At 48.4% G+C, this 12,747-nt stretch overlaps 1 protein-coding gene across 2 annotated transcripts in view; it reads left to right on the top strand.

Moving 5' to 3' along the window:
• Positions 1 to 12,747, top strand: part of Il6r (interleukin 6 receptor) — a 52,436-nt gene that overhangs the window by 20,760 nt on the left and 18,929 nt on the right. For both annotated transcript variants that reach the window (XR_002212543.2, XM_020166223.2), the window contains exons 3-6: positions 610 to 733; positions 3,726 to 3,907; positions 4,275 to 4,441; positions 4,879 to 5,020. Coding sequence is in view for 1 of the 2 variants with exons in the window: in XM_020166223.2 (XP_020021812.1) it covers positions 610 to 733; positions 3,726 to 3,907; positions 4,275 to 4,441; positions 4,879 to 5,020 (615 nt within the window). In the remaining variant the exon portion in view is untranslated. The remainder of the gene's footprint in view (positions 1 to 609; positions 734 to 3,725; positions 3,908 to 4,274; positions 4,442 to 4,878; positions 5,021 to 12,747) is intronic.

The raw sequence follows: 12,747 nt of genomic DNA, 5'->3' as shown, positions 1-12,747 counted from the left end.
AATTAGCTGTTCTAGAATTAGCAGGTTCTTAGCTCCTTTACCTCTAGGTAAAGACTTCGTAGAGCCCATGCCCTGTGTGCAAACCCTATGCTAAGGCACCTTTCTTTATTGCCTCTCATGTAATCCTTCCAATGACCCTGGGAGGGAAAGCAGTGTTCTTATTATGTCATCACTAGTAAGAGTGGCTCAAGTGGTAGACTGCCTGCCTAGCAAGCGCCAAGGCCCTGAGTTCAAACTCCAGTACTGAAAAACAAATTTTTTTCCTATGTTATCATCAGTGAATTTTACAGGTAAGGAAAGTGAAAGGAGCCTGGCACTTGCTGAAAGCCACACAGCAAGTCTGTGTGATTTCAAAGCCTTCCCCTTTTGGATTAGCTGCTCACTGCTTTAGACAGAAGGTCCAGACATAGTGTTTCTCTTCCAAAGCCCAGGATCTTCTTGTCAGCCTGTCATGGGGATTTGTGTATCTTAATTTCCCAGTCTCTATCAGGTCTGCACGTGGCTTAGCTTGGCTGGGCTACCCTGGGTCATGCTGGCTCCAGGTTGCTCTAGGGCAGGTGTGTTCCCGGGAAGCCTTGCGCCTCCTCAGCCTGCTGTGCTCTCTTTCAGTTCCTCCTGAGAAACCCCAGATCTCCTGCTTTCGGAAGAGTCTCCTCAGCAACGTTATTTGCGAGTGGAGTCCTCAGAGAGCCCTGTCCCCGATGACCAAGGCTGTGCTGTTGGTGAAGAAGTTGTAAGTAGCTCTGGGTGGACAGGCTGTGTGTCTATGTCTGATCCATTCTCACTGACTCCCCAGAGCAGTGGTGGGGCTCTCAAAGGAACCCCTTGGAACTGACTGAGCAGGGATTGCAAAATTTTATTAGTAGAAAGTAGCTCTTAAGGTAGAAGTGGAGTAGCACAGTGATAGATTGAGCACTTGCCTAGCACGTGTGATGCCCTGGGTTTGGATCCCAGCACCTTCAAAGACAGAGAGAGAGAGAGAGAGAGAGAGAGAGAGAGAACCTGAGAAAATAATTAAATAATTCCTTTGGGGTAAGGAAGAGGGGAGTAAAGAAGGAACTAAGCCCTTGTCCTGGGCTGGGTGTGTGCTGGGAGCTATTAATGCAATTGAGCTAGCAATGGGAAGTGAGTGTCATGTTTATCACTAAACAAATAGAGAAACCAACGTTCGGAGAGACTGAGGGATTTCTTTAAGGTCATCTAGCTATTAAGTGACTCTGTTGGGAATGCAGTCCCACGATGGGCTGTCTGATTCAACTAAAGTCCAAAGGGTTTGTGTTGCTTTGAAGAAGATAAATGGTCCTGGGAGAGGGAAGACCACTATCAGCGCCTTGACTTTGTGAGCATCTCAGGCTTTTTTCATTACAAAGGCAGGTCACAGGAAGTGGTCATGGGTGGGGAGCTGGAGGGAAGGGGTGGGGGGAACAGAAGTCATGCTTGCCTGGGGTCCCTGCCCTGCCACTAGAAGCTGACATAAATTGGGGAACGTGAGATGGGATTAATTTGATGTATAGGAGGTAGAAGATGATGAAAACCATCACAGCCTTGCAGCCTTGCCTGTCTCCAGCCTGAGTCATGGCCCCCCCCATAGTCTAGATGTTTACAACTGAGTTAAGCGGTCAGTGGTCAGTCATCAGAGTACAGTAGCCCCCTTATCCGGGGTGACCCTCGGTCAACCGTGGCCAAAAATATTAAGTGGAAAATTCCAGAAATAAACAATTCATGAGTTTTAAATTGTGCCATTCTGAGTAGCTTGATGAAATCGTGTGCTGTCCTGCCCAGGTGGTGAATCATTGCTTAGTCTAGCCCACCACGCTGTTCACTTAGTCACTTAGCATCTCAGTTACCGGTGTTTGCGCTCAACTAAACAGTCCCTGCTTAATAATGGCTCAAAGCTCAAAGCAGCGATGCAACCCTGTCTGTCATGGCAGGACAGACTACTCTGGCACTGTGTGGCGACGCTGCGGGCCTGCAGGAAATCAGGGCACACGTGGGGTTTCAGGCCTTTGCTGGGGGTGTATCCTCCACAGATAAGGGAGAGCTGCCATGTCAGAAAATCAGAGCGGTGACTTTAACACACTTTGGCTTTCAGGCCCCAAAGAGTTGCTAGGAAGGCTGGTAGTAAGGTTGACGTTCTGGCCTCTATGCAGAAAAGTGGGAGTTACCCATCTGCAAATGTCACAGCTGACATCAGGACCTTTAGCAAACACCCAAGGTCAGGGAGACTGGAAAGTCTTGCAGCCTGGCTGAGTTTGGATACACATCATTCAGAACTGGAAGGCAGCTCTCTATGGATGGCATGTTCTATGCAGGGTGCCTTTACTTTCCACCCTGCACCTTTGTCCACAGGAAAAGGCACACCCTCCTCCTGAGCCTCAGGATCCCATGACACTGAGAAAAGTAGGAGGGGGACTCCAGAGCCACAGGCCCCACCTGGACCCTGAGGCTGGGGGTGACACAGGCCCCAGGAAAGAGGGTATATGTGTTCTGCCCTTGCTCTGGGGTGCACTTGCCTTTGTGTCCTCACCCCACCACGTTACTCACTGGCTAACCCTAGTGCCTGGGGAAGTAACGTCTGCCCTGGACTAGGAGCCATGCTGTGGCTATGGGAGAGACACCAGGGGGACAAGGCTGGGCCCTGCTCTCCAGCGCCAACTCCACCTTATCAGGTTAAGGGGATGGAATCCTCTGTGGTGTTGAAGGGCAGCAGCGCAAGGGTGGAAAGGCTCCCCAGAACTAAGACTTTGTCCCACTGGACACATCCTGGGCCCAGGGTTCAAAACCAAGACAGTGATTAGTGACTTGTCATCCCAGCCGTAGGGCGAGTGTCTGCAGTGGCCTCACCTGCCCACATGTGTCATAGATGGGTGAGGTCTCAGGCTTCCAGGTCAAGTGGGATGGTGTGTGACTCACCTCCAATGTCTTCAATCAAATGTCTCCAGAATTCAGGACTCGCCTGCCAGAAATTCTGTTACCTCCCAATGAGGCCCTCTTGCATCTTGTGCTTCTGTGGTGCTAACGCATTTCCAAGGGCACCGCCTCACATCTGAGGGTGGGGCTTTTTGTTAGTGCCCCGAGGCAGGCAGGTGGTTGTCTTCACTTTTGCATCTTGGAGTGCAGGCATGAGATTTGAACTCAGGGCCTCATGCTTGCTAGGCAGGCATTCTACCATTTGAGCCCCTCCACTAGCCTTGTTTTGTGTTGGGTATTTTTGAGATAGGGTCTTGAGAACTATTTGCCTGGACTTCGAACTGCAAACCTCCTAATCTCTGCCTCCCGAGTAGCTAGGATTACGGGCGTGAGCCACTAGAGTCCAGCTCATATTTTTCAATTAGTTTTGAGCCAGGGTTTTGCCGTATAGCCCAGGCAATATGGCCTTGAACTCTTAATCCTCCTACCTCAGCCTTCCTAGTGCTGGGATTACAGATGCTCCACCACCACATACAGATGGTTTGATGAACCTTCATAGAACCCCTATCAGATGGTACTACCAATATTCCCATTTTCAAGTGAGAACACAGAAACTCAGAGGCTGAATAACTTGCTTGAAGTCACAAAAACTACTAACAGCTAGTAGTCTGCAGCAGGGATTTAAGGCCTGGGATTAGACTTCAGTGTCTGAGCTTTTAAACCCTGGGCCTGGGCTTCTTTCCCCTCCTGGAAAAAAAAAAAACCAAACAAACAGAAACTAACATAGCAGCCCTGCCCTTATGTTGGTCCCACAGAAAGAAAGTCCCGGCACAGGACTTCCAGGAGCCGTGCCAGTATTCCCAGGAGTCGCAGAAGTTCTCCTGCCAGTTGCCAATTCCAGAAGGAGACAAGTCTTACCACGCAGTGACCCTGTGTGTTGCTAATGGTGTGGGAAGCAGATCCAGCAGTGAGGAGGCGTTTGAGGGCTATGGAATCTGTAAGTAAGCTCTCCCCTCCCTGCAGAGGAGTCTTTCTCTTTTGATTTAATATTCCTTATCCCTGGGAGAGGGCAGGGAAATGGGAGTGGAGGGGGTTAGTGAGCATGGCTTACCAGGAGGTCTGACTGTAATGGATGAAGGTCCTGTCAAGACGTGCATGGGGGCGGGGGCGTGACCTAGCATGTGAAAGGCTGTGGGTTTGATCCCCAGCACTTGGGGGTGGGGGTGGGGAAGATTGCATGGGGAAAGGACTAGGGCTGGGGCTGGGGGTCCTGCCTGCCTAGACAGCGTTCTGCAGACTCTTCCTGGGCCTGCCCCCTGCACCATGCTTGCTGTTGCATGGAAGCCCTGCTCCTCCTCCCACAGTGCAGCCTGACCCACCCATTGACATCATGGTCACTGCCATGGCTGGAAATCCCCGCTGGCTCAATGTTACCTGGAAAAACCCCCACTCCTGGAACTCGAATTTCTACAGGCTGCGATTTGAGCTCCGATACCGGGCCGAATGGTCAAAGACGTTCACAACGTTGATGGTAAATTCTTTTCTATTTCTAAACAGAGAAGCAGCCCTAGACACTTGGAGGTGGTGGAAGGTTACAAGAAAGGAAAGAAAATGGGTTCTAGGTCCTGCTTCCTCCCTGCACGGTGATGAGTAAGCCATTAGCATTGTGAGCCTTGGTCGCCTCATTTATAAAATGATAATGATGCCAGGCCAGTCTCCTCTTGGCGAGCCTATCTGAGGGAACAAGAGCATGACAAGGGGGAGATTTGAGCTGTAAGCACGTCAAGGGCTGTGGCTGTCAGGATTCTGGCGTGTAAAGGGTTGGGACAGTGACTAAAACCATCAGCCTGTGTGGCAGAGTGGCATGAGCCTGTCTGCCTGCTGGAGGGCAGGGTGGCTGAGGGCACCCCTCCTTGTGGTGCTGCCCCACCAGGGTCCACCCAGAGTCATGATGTCTCCCACCCTCAGGTTGAGGATACTCAGCACCGCTGCATCATCCATGATGCCTTGCGAGGCATGAGGCATGTGGTACAGCTCCGGGCCCAGGAGGAGTTTGGGCTTGGTATGTGGAGTGAGTGGAGCCGGCAGGTCACAGGCACTCCCTGGACAGGTACTTTGATGGGTGTGGAGGGAGGATGGGAGGTTTCAGCTTTGCTGTGGGACAAGTCACCCCAAAGCTAGGGCTTCAAACAGCCACCATTTATTTGTTCAAGTTTCTGAAGTCAGCCAGCAGTTTGTCTGCTGGCCTTTCTTTTCTGGATCGCTAGTGCAGCCACTGTCAGGTCTGGAGGGTCCAAGGTGGCTTCTCTTGAATGTTCGACCACTGGAGCTGGCAGGTGACTGGGCCTTTGGTTCTCCCTGTGCTTCTCACCTTCTGGTAGGCTAGGCCAGCCCAGCTGGAGAGGCAACAGGAAAGAGGGCTGAGGGTAGGAATCACTCACAGTGGAGTAGGAGGCATTGTAAAAAATTTTATCTATCAGTGCTATTTATCTTTTCAAAGATGTTAAAAGTAATAATCATTGCTTTTGGGGGATTATTTAAACTAGAGTGGGTGTCAGTCACTTTTTGTTGCTGGGACAAAATACCTGAGAAAACAACTTAAGGGAGGAAAGGTTCTTTTGGCTCACCATTTCAGAGATTTCAGTCCATGGCTGGCTGGATCCATTGCTTTGGGTCTGAGGTGAGGCAGGACAGCATGGTGAACAGGGAATGGTGGGAGCAGAGCTGTTCTCCTCATGGCAGCTAGGAAGCAGAGCCTGAGAAGGAGGGACAGGGCACAAGGTATACCTTTAAGAGCACCACCCCCCGGCCCAGTGATTCACTTCCTCCACCTGGGCTGCACCTTTCAGTTTCCACAACTCAATGCTACATCAATTGTGAATCCATCAATGGATCAATCCATCGATTAGGTCAGAGCCCTCAGGACCCAGTCACTTCCCCAAAGCCCCACCCTTGAACATTGCATTGGGGACCAAGCCTTTGACATGAGTTTGGGGGGGAGGTTATAGTTCATATCCAAACCATAACAGCATTTTTGTCATAAAACATTAAAAAATTCCAAGAAAACATGAAAAACAATAATTATCACCAGTATTTTTACCACCTAGGAAAAAACCCATGGGAACATTTTAGTATACTTTTTTCTAGGTACATTTATGCATGTATATGAGCATTCCTTATGTTATCACATATTTTTGAAAGTGTATTGTTTAGCAACTGCACAATTAAATTTTTTTTAACCCTTGGGAGTTTCTGTTTTTAACTTTTAAAATTGTTATCAATGGCTGGGTGCCAGTGGCTTATGCCTGTAATCCTATCTACTTGGGAGAATGAGCTCAGGAGGACCTTAGTTTGAGGCTAGCTGGGATAAAAAGTTAGCAAGACTCCATCTCAACCAATAGAGGGATGCAGCCATGCCATCCACTTGTCAACACTTCTAGTGGGAAGGGTAAAGTAGGAGGGTCATGGTCCAGGCTGGCCTGGGCAAAAAGTGAGACCCCCATCTCCAAAATAACCAGAGCAAAATGGACTGGAAGTGTGGCTCGAGTGGTAGAGCACCTGCTTAGCAAGCACAAATCCCTGAGTTCAAACCCCAGTATCCTCCTCTTTCCCCAAAAAATGTTACCAATGAATACATCTCCATGGTAAAGAAATCCAAAAGGACTTAGAATACCTGACTGCGGCCTTTCCCATTTCTAGTCCTGCTCTCTGACTGTTCCTAACTCTTTTTCTGGACTCCTTTTTTTTTTTTTTTCATTTTTCTTTTATTATTCATATGTGCATACAAGGATTGGTTCATTTCTCCCCCTGCCCCCACCCCCTCCCTTACCACCCACTCCGCCCCCTCCCTCTCCCCCCCCCAATACCCAGCAGAAACTATTTTGCCCTTATTTCTAATCTTGTTGTAGAGAGAGTATAAGCAATAATAGGAAGGAACAAGGGTTTCTGCTGGTTGAGATAAGGATAGCTATACAGGGCATTGACTCACATTGATTTCCTGTGCGTGGGTGTTACCTTCTAGGTTAATTCTTTTTGATCTAACCTTTTCTCTAGTACCTGTTCCCCTTTTCCTATTGGCCTCAGTTGCTTTGAGGTATCTGCTTTAGTTTCTCTGCGTTAAGGGCAACAAATGCTAGCTAGTTTTTTAGGTGTCTTACCTATCCTCACCCCTTCCTTGTGTGCTCTCGCTTTTATCATGCGCTCATAGTCCAATCCCCTTGTTGTGTTTGCCCTTGATCTAATGTCCACATATGAGGGAGAACATATGATTTTTGGTTTTTTGAGCCAGGCTAACCTCACTCAGAATGATGTTCTCCAATTCCATCCATTTACCAGCGAATGATAACATTTTGTTCTTCTTCATGGCTGCATAAAATTTCTGGACTCCTTCTTAACTCTAAATGACAAGCTTATATGGTGCCTTTTAAAAAAAAATCCTGATACAACCACCTGAGATATTGTCTAGCCTGCCATGATGCATTGGGATTTAGCAGACTTAGATTGCAGGAGTCTCCCTGGCCACGGCAGAGAGTGATCACCCAGGGCTCACCACCCTTTGTAGCATGCTTGCTAGAGTCCCAGGATTTGTACTGTAGAATGGCTCCCAGACTCACTTTTGGGTCAAGTCTCTCTACCCTTGGAACATGACTGAACCAAGCTAATCATTTCTAAATACTTGGCAAATAAAAAAAGCATTTGTTAGATGCATGTGCAGAAAAAAGGAAAAAAGAAAAAGGACATCAATTATTCAGTTCTATCCCCTCCCCTTGCCACTTTCTTCCAGCTCTGGGCCCAGGGAGAAAGAAGACTTTTAAGTATAGGTTGCACATTTTTCTCCATGTTGAATGTGATATTGGAGGATGTTGCTTTTCTGTGTGGCTTTGTGCTGTGGGGTCACTGGTTTTGCTGTCCTGGGAAGGGCTGGAGGAATGGGATGGGGATTAGGGGGTCATCCCCATTGAATGTACGTAGCATGTACTGTCAGATCCAGCTTGGGTCTTTGTGGTTCCTTCCCTGCTGCCTGTGCATCAAGAACTAGAGGCAAGCCTGTAATCTTAGCTACTTAAGAGGCTATGATCAGGAGGATCGTGGTTTGAGACCAGCCCAGGGGGTCTCCAAAATAACCAGAGGAAAATGGGCTGGAGCTGTAGCTCAAGCAATAGATTGCCTGCTTTGCAAGTATGAAGCCCTGAGTTTAAACCCCAGTCCCATGCCTATCCGCCTGCCAAAATAGCAAAGAGTTGGAGGCAGTGGTCTTGTTAGACCCTCTTCTCACAAGTTCTGACCTGCTATGACCTGGATGGGAAGGAGGGTCTAACTACTAAATCTTTCCTAGGAAAACCATTTAAGTCAGTCAGAACACCCCCCTAGATTGGGTTAACCTATTCATGGTTTTCTTTGATTCGTATAAACTTTCAGCCCAAACACATTCATTATCTGAATGTCGAACTTCAGTATTCAAAGCCACTTGGTGGCCTTGCGAGGGGAGAGAGTCACTTCTAACACTGCAGAGGAAGTGTTCCAGAACAAGCCAACCAACAATGCCTGTTTTACCTTCTGTCTCCAGTTACTTACTTTAGTCACAGCAGCTTTAAGAAATCTTGTTTTTAGCTGGACGCTGCAGGTGGCACACACATGTAATTCCAACACTCCAGAGTCTGGGGCTGGAGGATGTGGAATTTGTTAGAAAATTTCTTCTTTTTTTCCTGCCAGTGATGGAAATCTAACCCAGGGCTTTGGGCATGCTAGGCAAGTGTTCTACCACTGAGCTTCTTTCAAAACAGTTTTAATTGTGGTAGAAGGTACCTGACTTAAAATGTATTATTTTAACTGTTTTTAAGTGTCCAGTTCTGTGACATGTAATAATTCACATTGTTGTGCAATCATCACCACCGCCCATCTCCAGAACTTTTTCATCTTGCAAAACTGAAACTCTGCATCCTTTAAACAATAACTCCCCACTCACCCACCCCTTCCCCCAACAGGCACTCTACCACTTGAGCCACTCCACCAGCTCTTTTGTATGCTGGTTATTTTTAAGATAGGGCCTCTCGAACTATTTGCCTGGGCTGGCTTTGAACTGCAATCCTCCTGATCTCTGCATCCTGTGTTGCTAGGATTACAGGCGTGAGCCACCAGTGCCATGCCTGCTTTGTGTTTCTGAGATGGATTATTCTGGGTATTTCCAGTAAAGGAGATCAGAGATCATACAGGATTTGTCCTTTACTTAGTGTAAAGTCTTCAAGGTTTGTTCTGCTATAGTGCTAATCAGAATTACCTTCCTTTTTAAGGCCAAATAATATTCTCCTGTATGGATATAAAAATATCCACTTATTTGTCAATGGACACTAGGATTGCTTCTGTCTTTGATATTTCAAATGGTGCTGCTGGGAACATAGCTGGGAAGTATCTGTTTGAGTCCCTGCTTTTAGCATTTGTGTATCTGCCCAGAAGTGGAACTGCTGCACAAATGGTGATTCTATTTTTAAGTTTTGTTAAAACTTAAAAGGAAAGGCCACACTGTTTTCCACTGTGACTGCACCATTTTACACTCACAGAGTTCACAAAGGTTCCGGTTTTCCATATCCTCACCAATGCTACTTGTCTTTCTCATTCTCTCTCTCTCTCTTTCTCTCTCTCTCTCTCTCTCCCTCTCTCCCTCTTTCCTTCCTTCTTTCTTTCTTTCTTTTTTTTTTTTCTTTAGTGGCACTTGGATTTAAACTCAGGGCTTCATGTTTGCTAGGCTGCTTGAGCCACTCTGCCAGCCCTCCTCTCTCTCTTTCTTACTGTTACTCCGGCTAGCCTCAAACTTCTGGGTTTAAGTGATCCTCCCGCCTCAGCCTTCCCAGTAGCTGAGACTGTAGGTGCACACACTGCACCCAGCATCCTTTATTATTTTTTTAAATAGTAGACATTTGTTCTTGTTTTGAGATAGGATGTCACAATGTGGCCCAAGCTGGCCTCAAACTCTCTATGTAGTCCGGACTGGTTTCAAACTTGAGATCCTTCTGCCTCAGCCTCCCTAGTACTGGGATTACAGGTGTGTGCCACCATGCTTGGCTATATATCTTCTTTAGAGATGTGTCTAGTAGAAAGTTCTTTCTTATGTGAGTCCAATACTGGCCTCACTGATCCTTGCTGTCCTCTGGGGTGAACCCTGCCAATTTCTAATCCACCCTGATCTCTGAATCCTTTGGGATTTCCCAGACTACCTGTACCTGCTTGGCTCCTCTTCCCAGAAGCCTCTGCACAGAATGGCTTGTGGGTTCCTTACCTGTCTGGTCACCTATCCCAGAATCTGGTTCCATTTGTGAATGTAACTTTTTAAATTGTTGACGTCCTCCTTCCAGTGGAAGGTGGTACAGCAGGGGCCATCTGCTCAGCTCAGGAACAGTCTCAGACTTTCCAGCCTTGTGTCATGTGACAGGGCAGCCACGAGACCTCAGACAGAACATTTATTTCCTTCTCACACACACTGCTGAAGCATCCGTGCTCCCTATCCTATACATGGGCACTTTGGGGGAGATCTTTAAACCCTGTGGTGAATATACCCAAGGGAGAAACCTGCTGTTTCCCTCTCTACGTAGAGCAGGACAAGAGGAACTTGGATAATTTTAAGGCCACAGGGGTTTAGGTTGAAAACTGGGGAGCAGCCCTGGAAAATAAGAGGGGAGAACAGGAGGTGAAGTGTATTTTACTGCCAAATCTGTTCCTTGGCTGCGGAGGTGCTCTAGATACTGTATCACCGAGCTTCCTGACCCCAAGGACCTTCAGCTCTCAAGGGCCCAACAAAAGGACGCCCCCACCTCCCAGCCTAGGTGTGGGTGGGGACCTCCAGGGACAAGAGGTCATGGGAAGCACATTGGACCTGGGAATCAGGTTGGATGACATTGACAATGACATCTCTCAGAGTCTCAATCTTATCACCTGCAAAGTGGGGATGATAGGACTTTTGAAGAGGTTTTTTTTTTGGGGGTAATACTGGGGTTTGAACTCAGAGCCTGTCACTTGAGCTGCACCTTCACCCCCTAGAGAATTTTTAAGTCCAATGAAAAAACATTCTTTGGAAGCAGTGCTGTGTACTGAAGATTTAAATGGATTAGCAGCTACAGTGCAGAGTTGGTTCTCAGGATGAAGAGGGGGCTATGGGGCCCCTGAGTTGCTGTCCTGACGCTGTCCTGGACCCACTGAATTGGAATGTGGAAGTGTGCGTGCAGTGGTTTGGGAAAGTTTTCGTGGTGATTTGAACATGTGCTGGGAAGGGGGCGGGCGAAGGGCTGTCCCACTGTGTGACAAGTATGCAAGCAGACAGCTCTGTCTGGCTGGGAGGTCTCAGTGGGGCTGGCAGAGGCCGGCCTTGGGGGAGCCTGGGTAGGAGTAGGAGTGGATGCAGAGGGGCTCAGGAGCCTGGACTGCAGCAGAGGCTGCCTCTTGAAGATGGGCCTGGCCATACTCAGACTAGGGACCCAGCACAGCCTTCTGTGGGTGGGTGGGTAGGGGGTGTCCCTGCTTCAGACAGCAAGGCCAGGTCATTGCCATCAGGGAGCAGCGGTTGTTATGCACACAAGCTGCTCTGTAGCTTTCCTCTGAGTGGGAGTTCTCCCTGTTTGCACTGATACTGAGTCTGAGGGTCCCCAAGAGCCCCTTTCAAAGTGAGCATGGGGCAAAGTGCCTAGGAAAGGCCTATTAGGCATGAGGGAGTCACGGGGCACACCTTGAAAATTCCTTTAACTACCTCTGTGTTCCCCAAGAGTGGGAATCACGGTGGGGGAGGGGCTTGAGAAGGGGCTGCTGTTTGCATTTGTAAGGTGTGGGCTTCCTGAGGCCTGGCCTAGACCCCTGTGGTGCCATGTGACCTTCCCCAACCTTTTGACTGTCCCATGGAGTGAGAGGTCATTTTGTTCCTATCCTCGCACCTCCGGGGTGGGACATTCTGCAGATTAAAGAGCAAATGGTTGTCCATTTCTGAAGAGATCGTGCTCTGTTCATCCCTCGATGTAGCTTCCCCCACTTTCCTCCCTTTGTGCTGTTTTCTGGAGCCTACCACTCCCCTGGGATGCCTTGGCCACTCCCACCGCATCTACCACCTATTACTGAGCAAGCACACTGGGATGGAGTCAGACAGGCTTGGGTCTAGTTGCTGGCCCTGCCCCACCCTAGTGTGACCTGAGATCCAGTTTGGTTACTTTTCAGGTGGGAATAATAATGTCTGACTAAAACAAACAAACAAACAAACAAACAAACAAACAAAACCCCAGGGTTTGTGAGGCTCCAATGACAGAAAGCAGTTGGCATAGAGCCTGGCACAAAGAGAGTGAATATAAATGCTGGCATTACTATTTTTCAACTGTGGCTCCTGCCAGACCTGTCTCTTGAGCTCTGGATTCATACCATCTGCCCAGGCCCTCTCTCCTACAGTACATCTCAGCGTGACCCAAACCAAACAGCACTGTCTCTCACATCTCTCCCTGCCTTCCTGGTGCAGTGAAGGATAGAACGAGGAGCCTAGGATTAGAATATCACCCTCCCTTGCTACAGACTCTTGTCACATCTCATCAGGACCTGACAGTCAGCCCTCCTGGCTCATCTGCACAGGGCATCCTCCGTACCACAGCACAAGCATGAACCTGTCACTCCCCAGCTGATAGCCATGGCTCCTGTTGCTGCCCAAATGAAGCTCGAGTGACTGAGGTGGTACGGAGGGGCTTTTCCACAGCTCGGCCGACCACTCACATTAATCTCATTTACCAAAGTAAGGTCATCATCCATCCATTCATCCATCCAGTCATTCATTCGTTCATTTTATTATGACTATAAAAGCACATGCAAAGCTGAGGC

The sequence above is a fragment of the Castor canadensis genome, chromosome 11 (assembly GCF_047511655.1).
Source record: "Castor canadensis chromosome 11, mCasCan1.hap1v2, whole genome shotgun sequence".
Classification (NCBI taxonomy): Eukaryota; Metazoa; Chordata; class Mammalia; order Rodentia; family Castoridae; genus Castor; species Castor canadensis.
The sequence above is the reverse complement of the archived record's forward strand: the minus strand, read 5'-3'. Positions and strand labels throughout refer to the sequence as shown.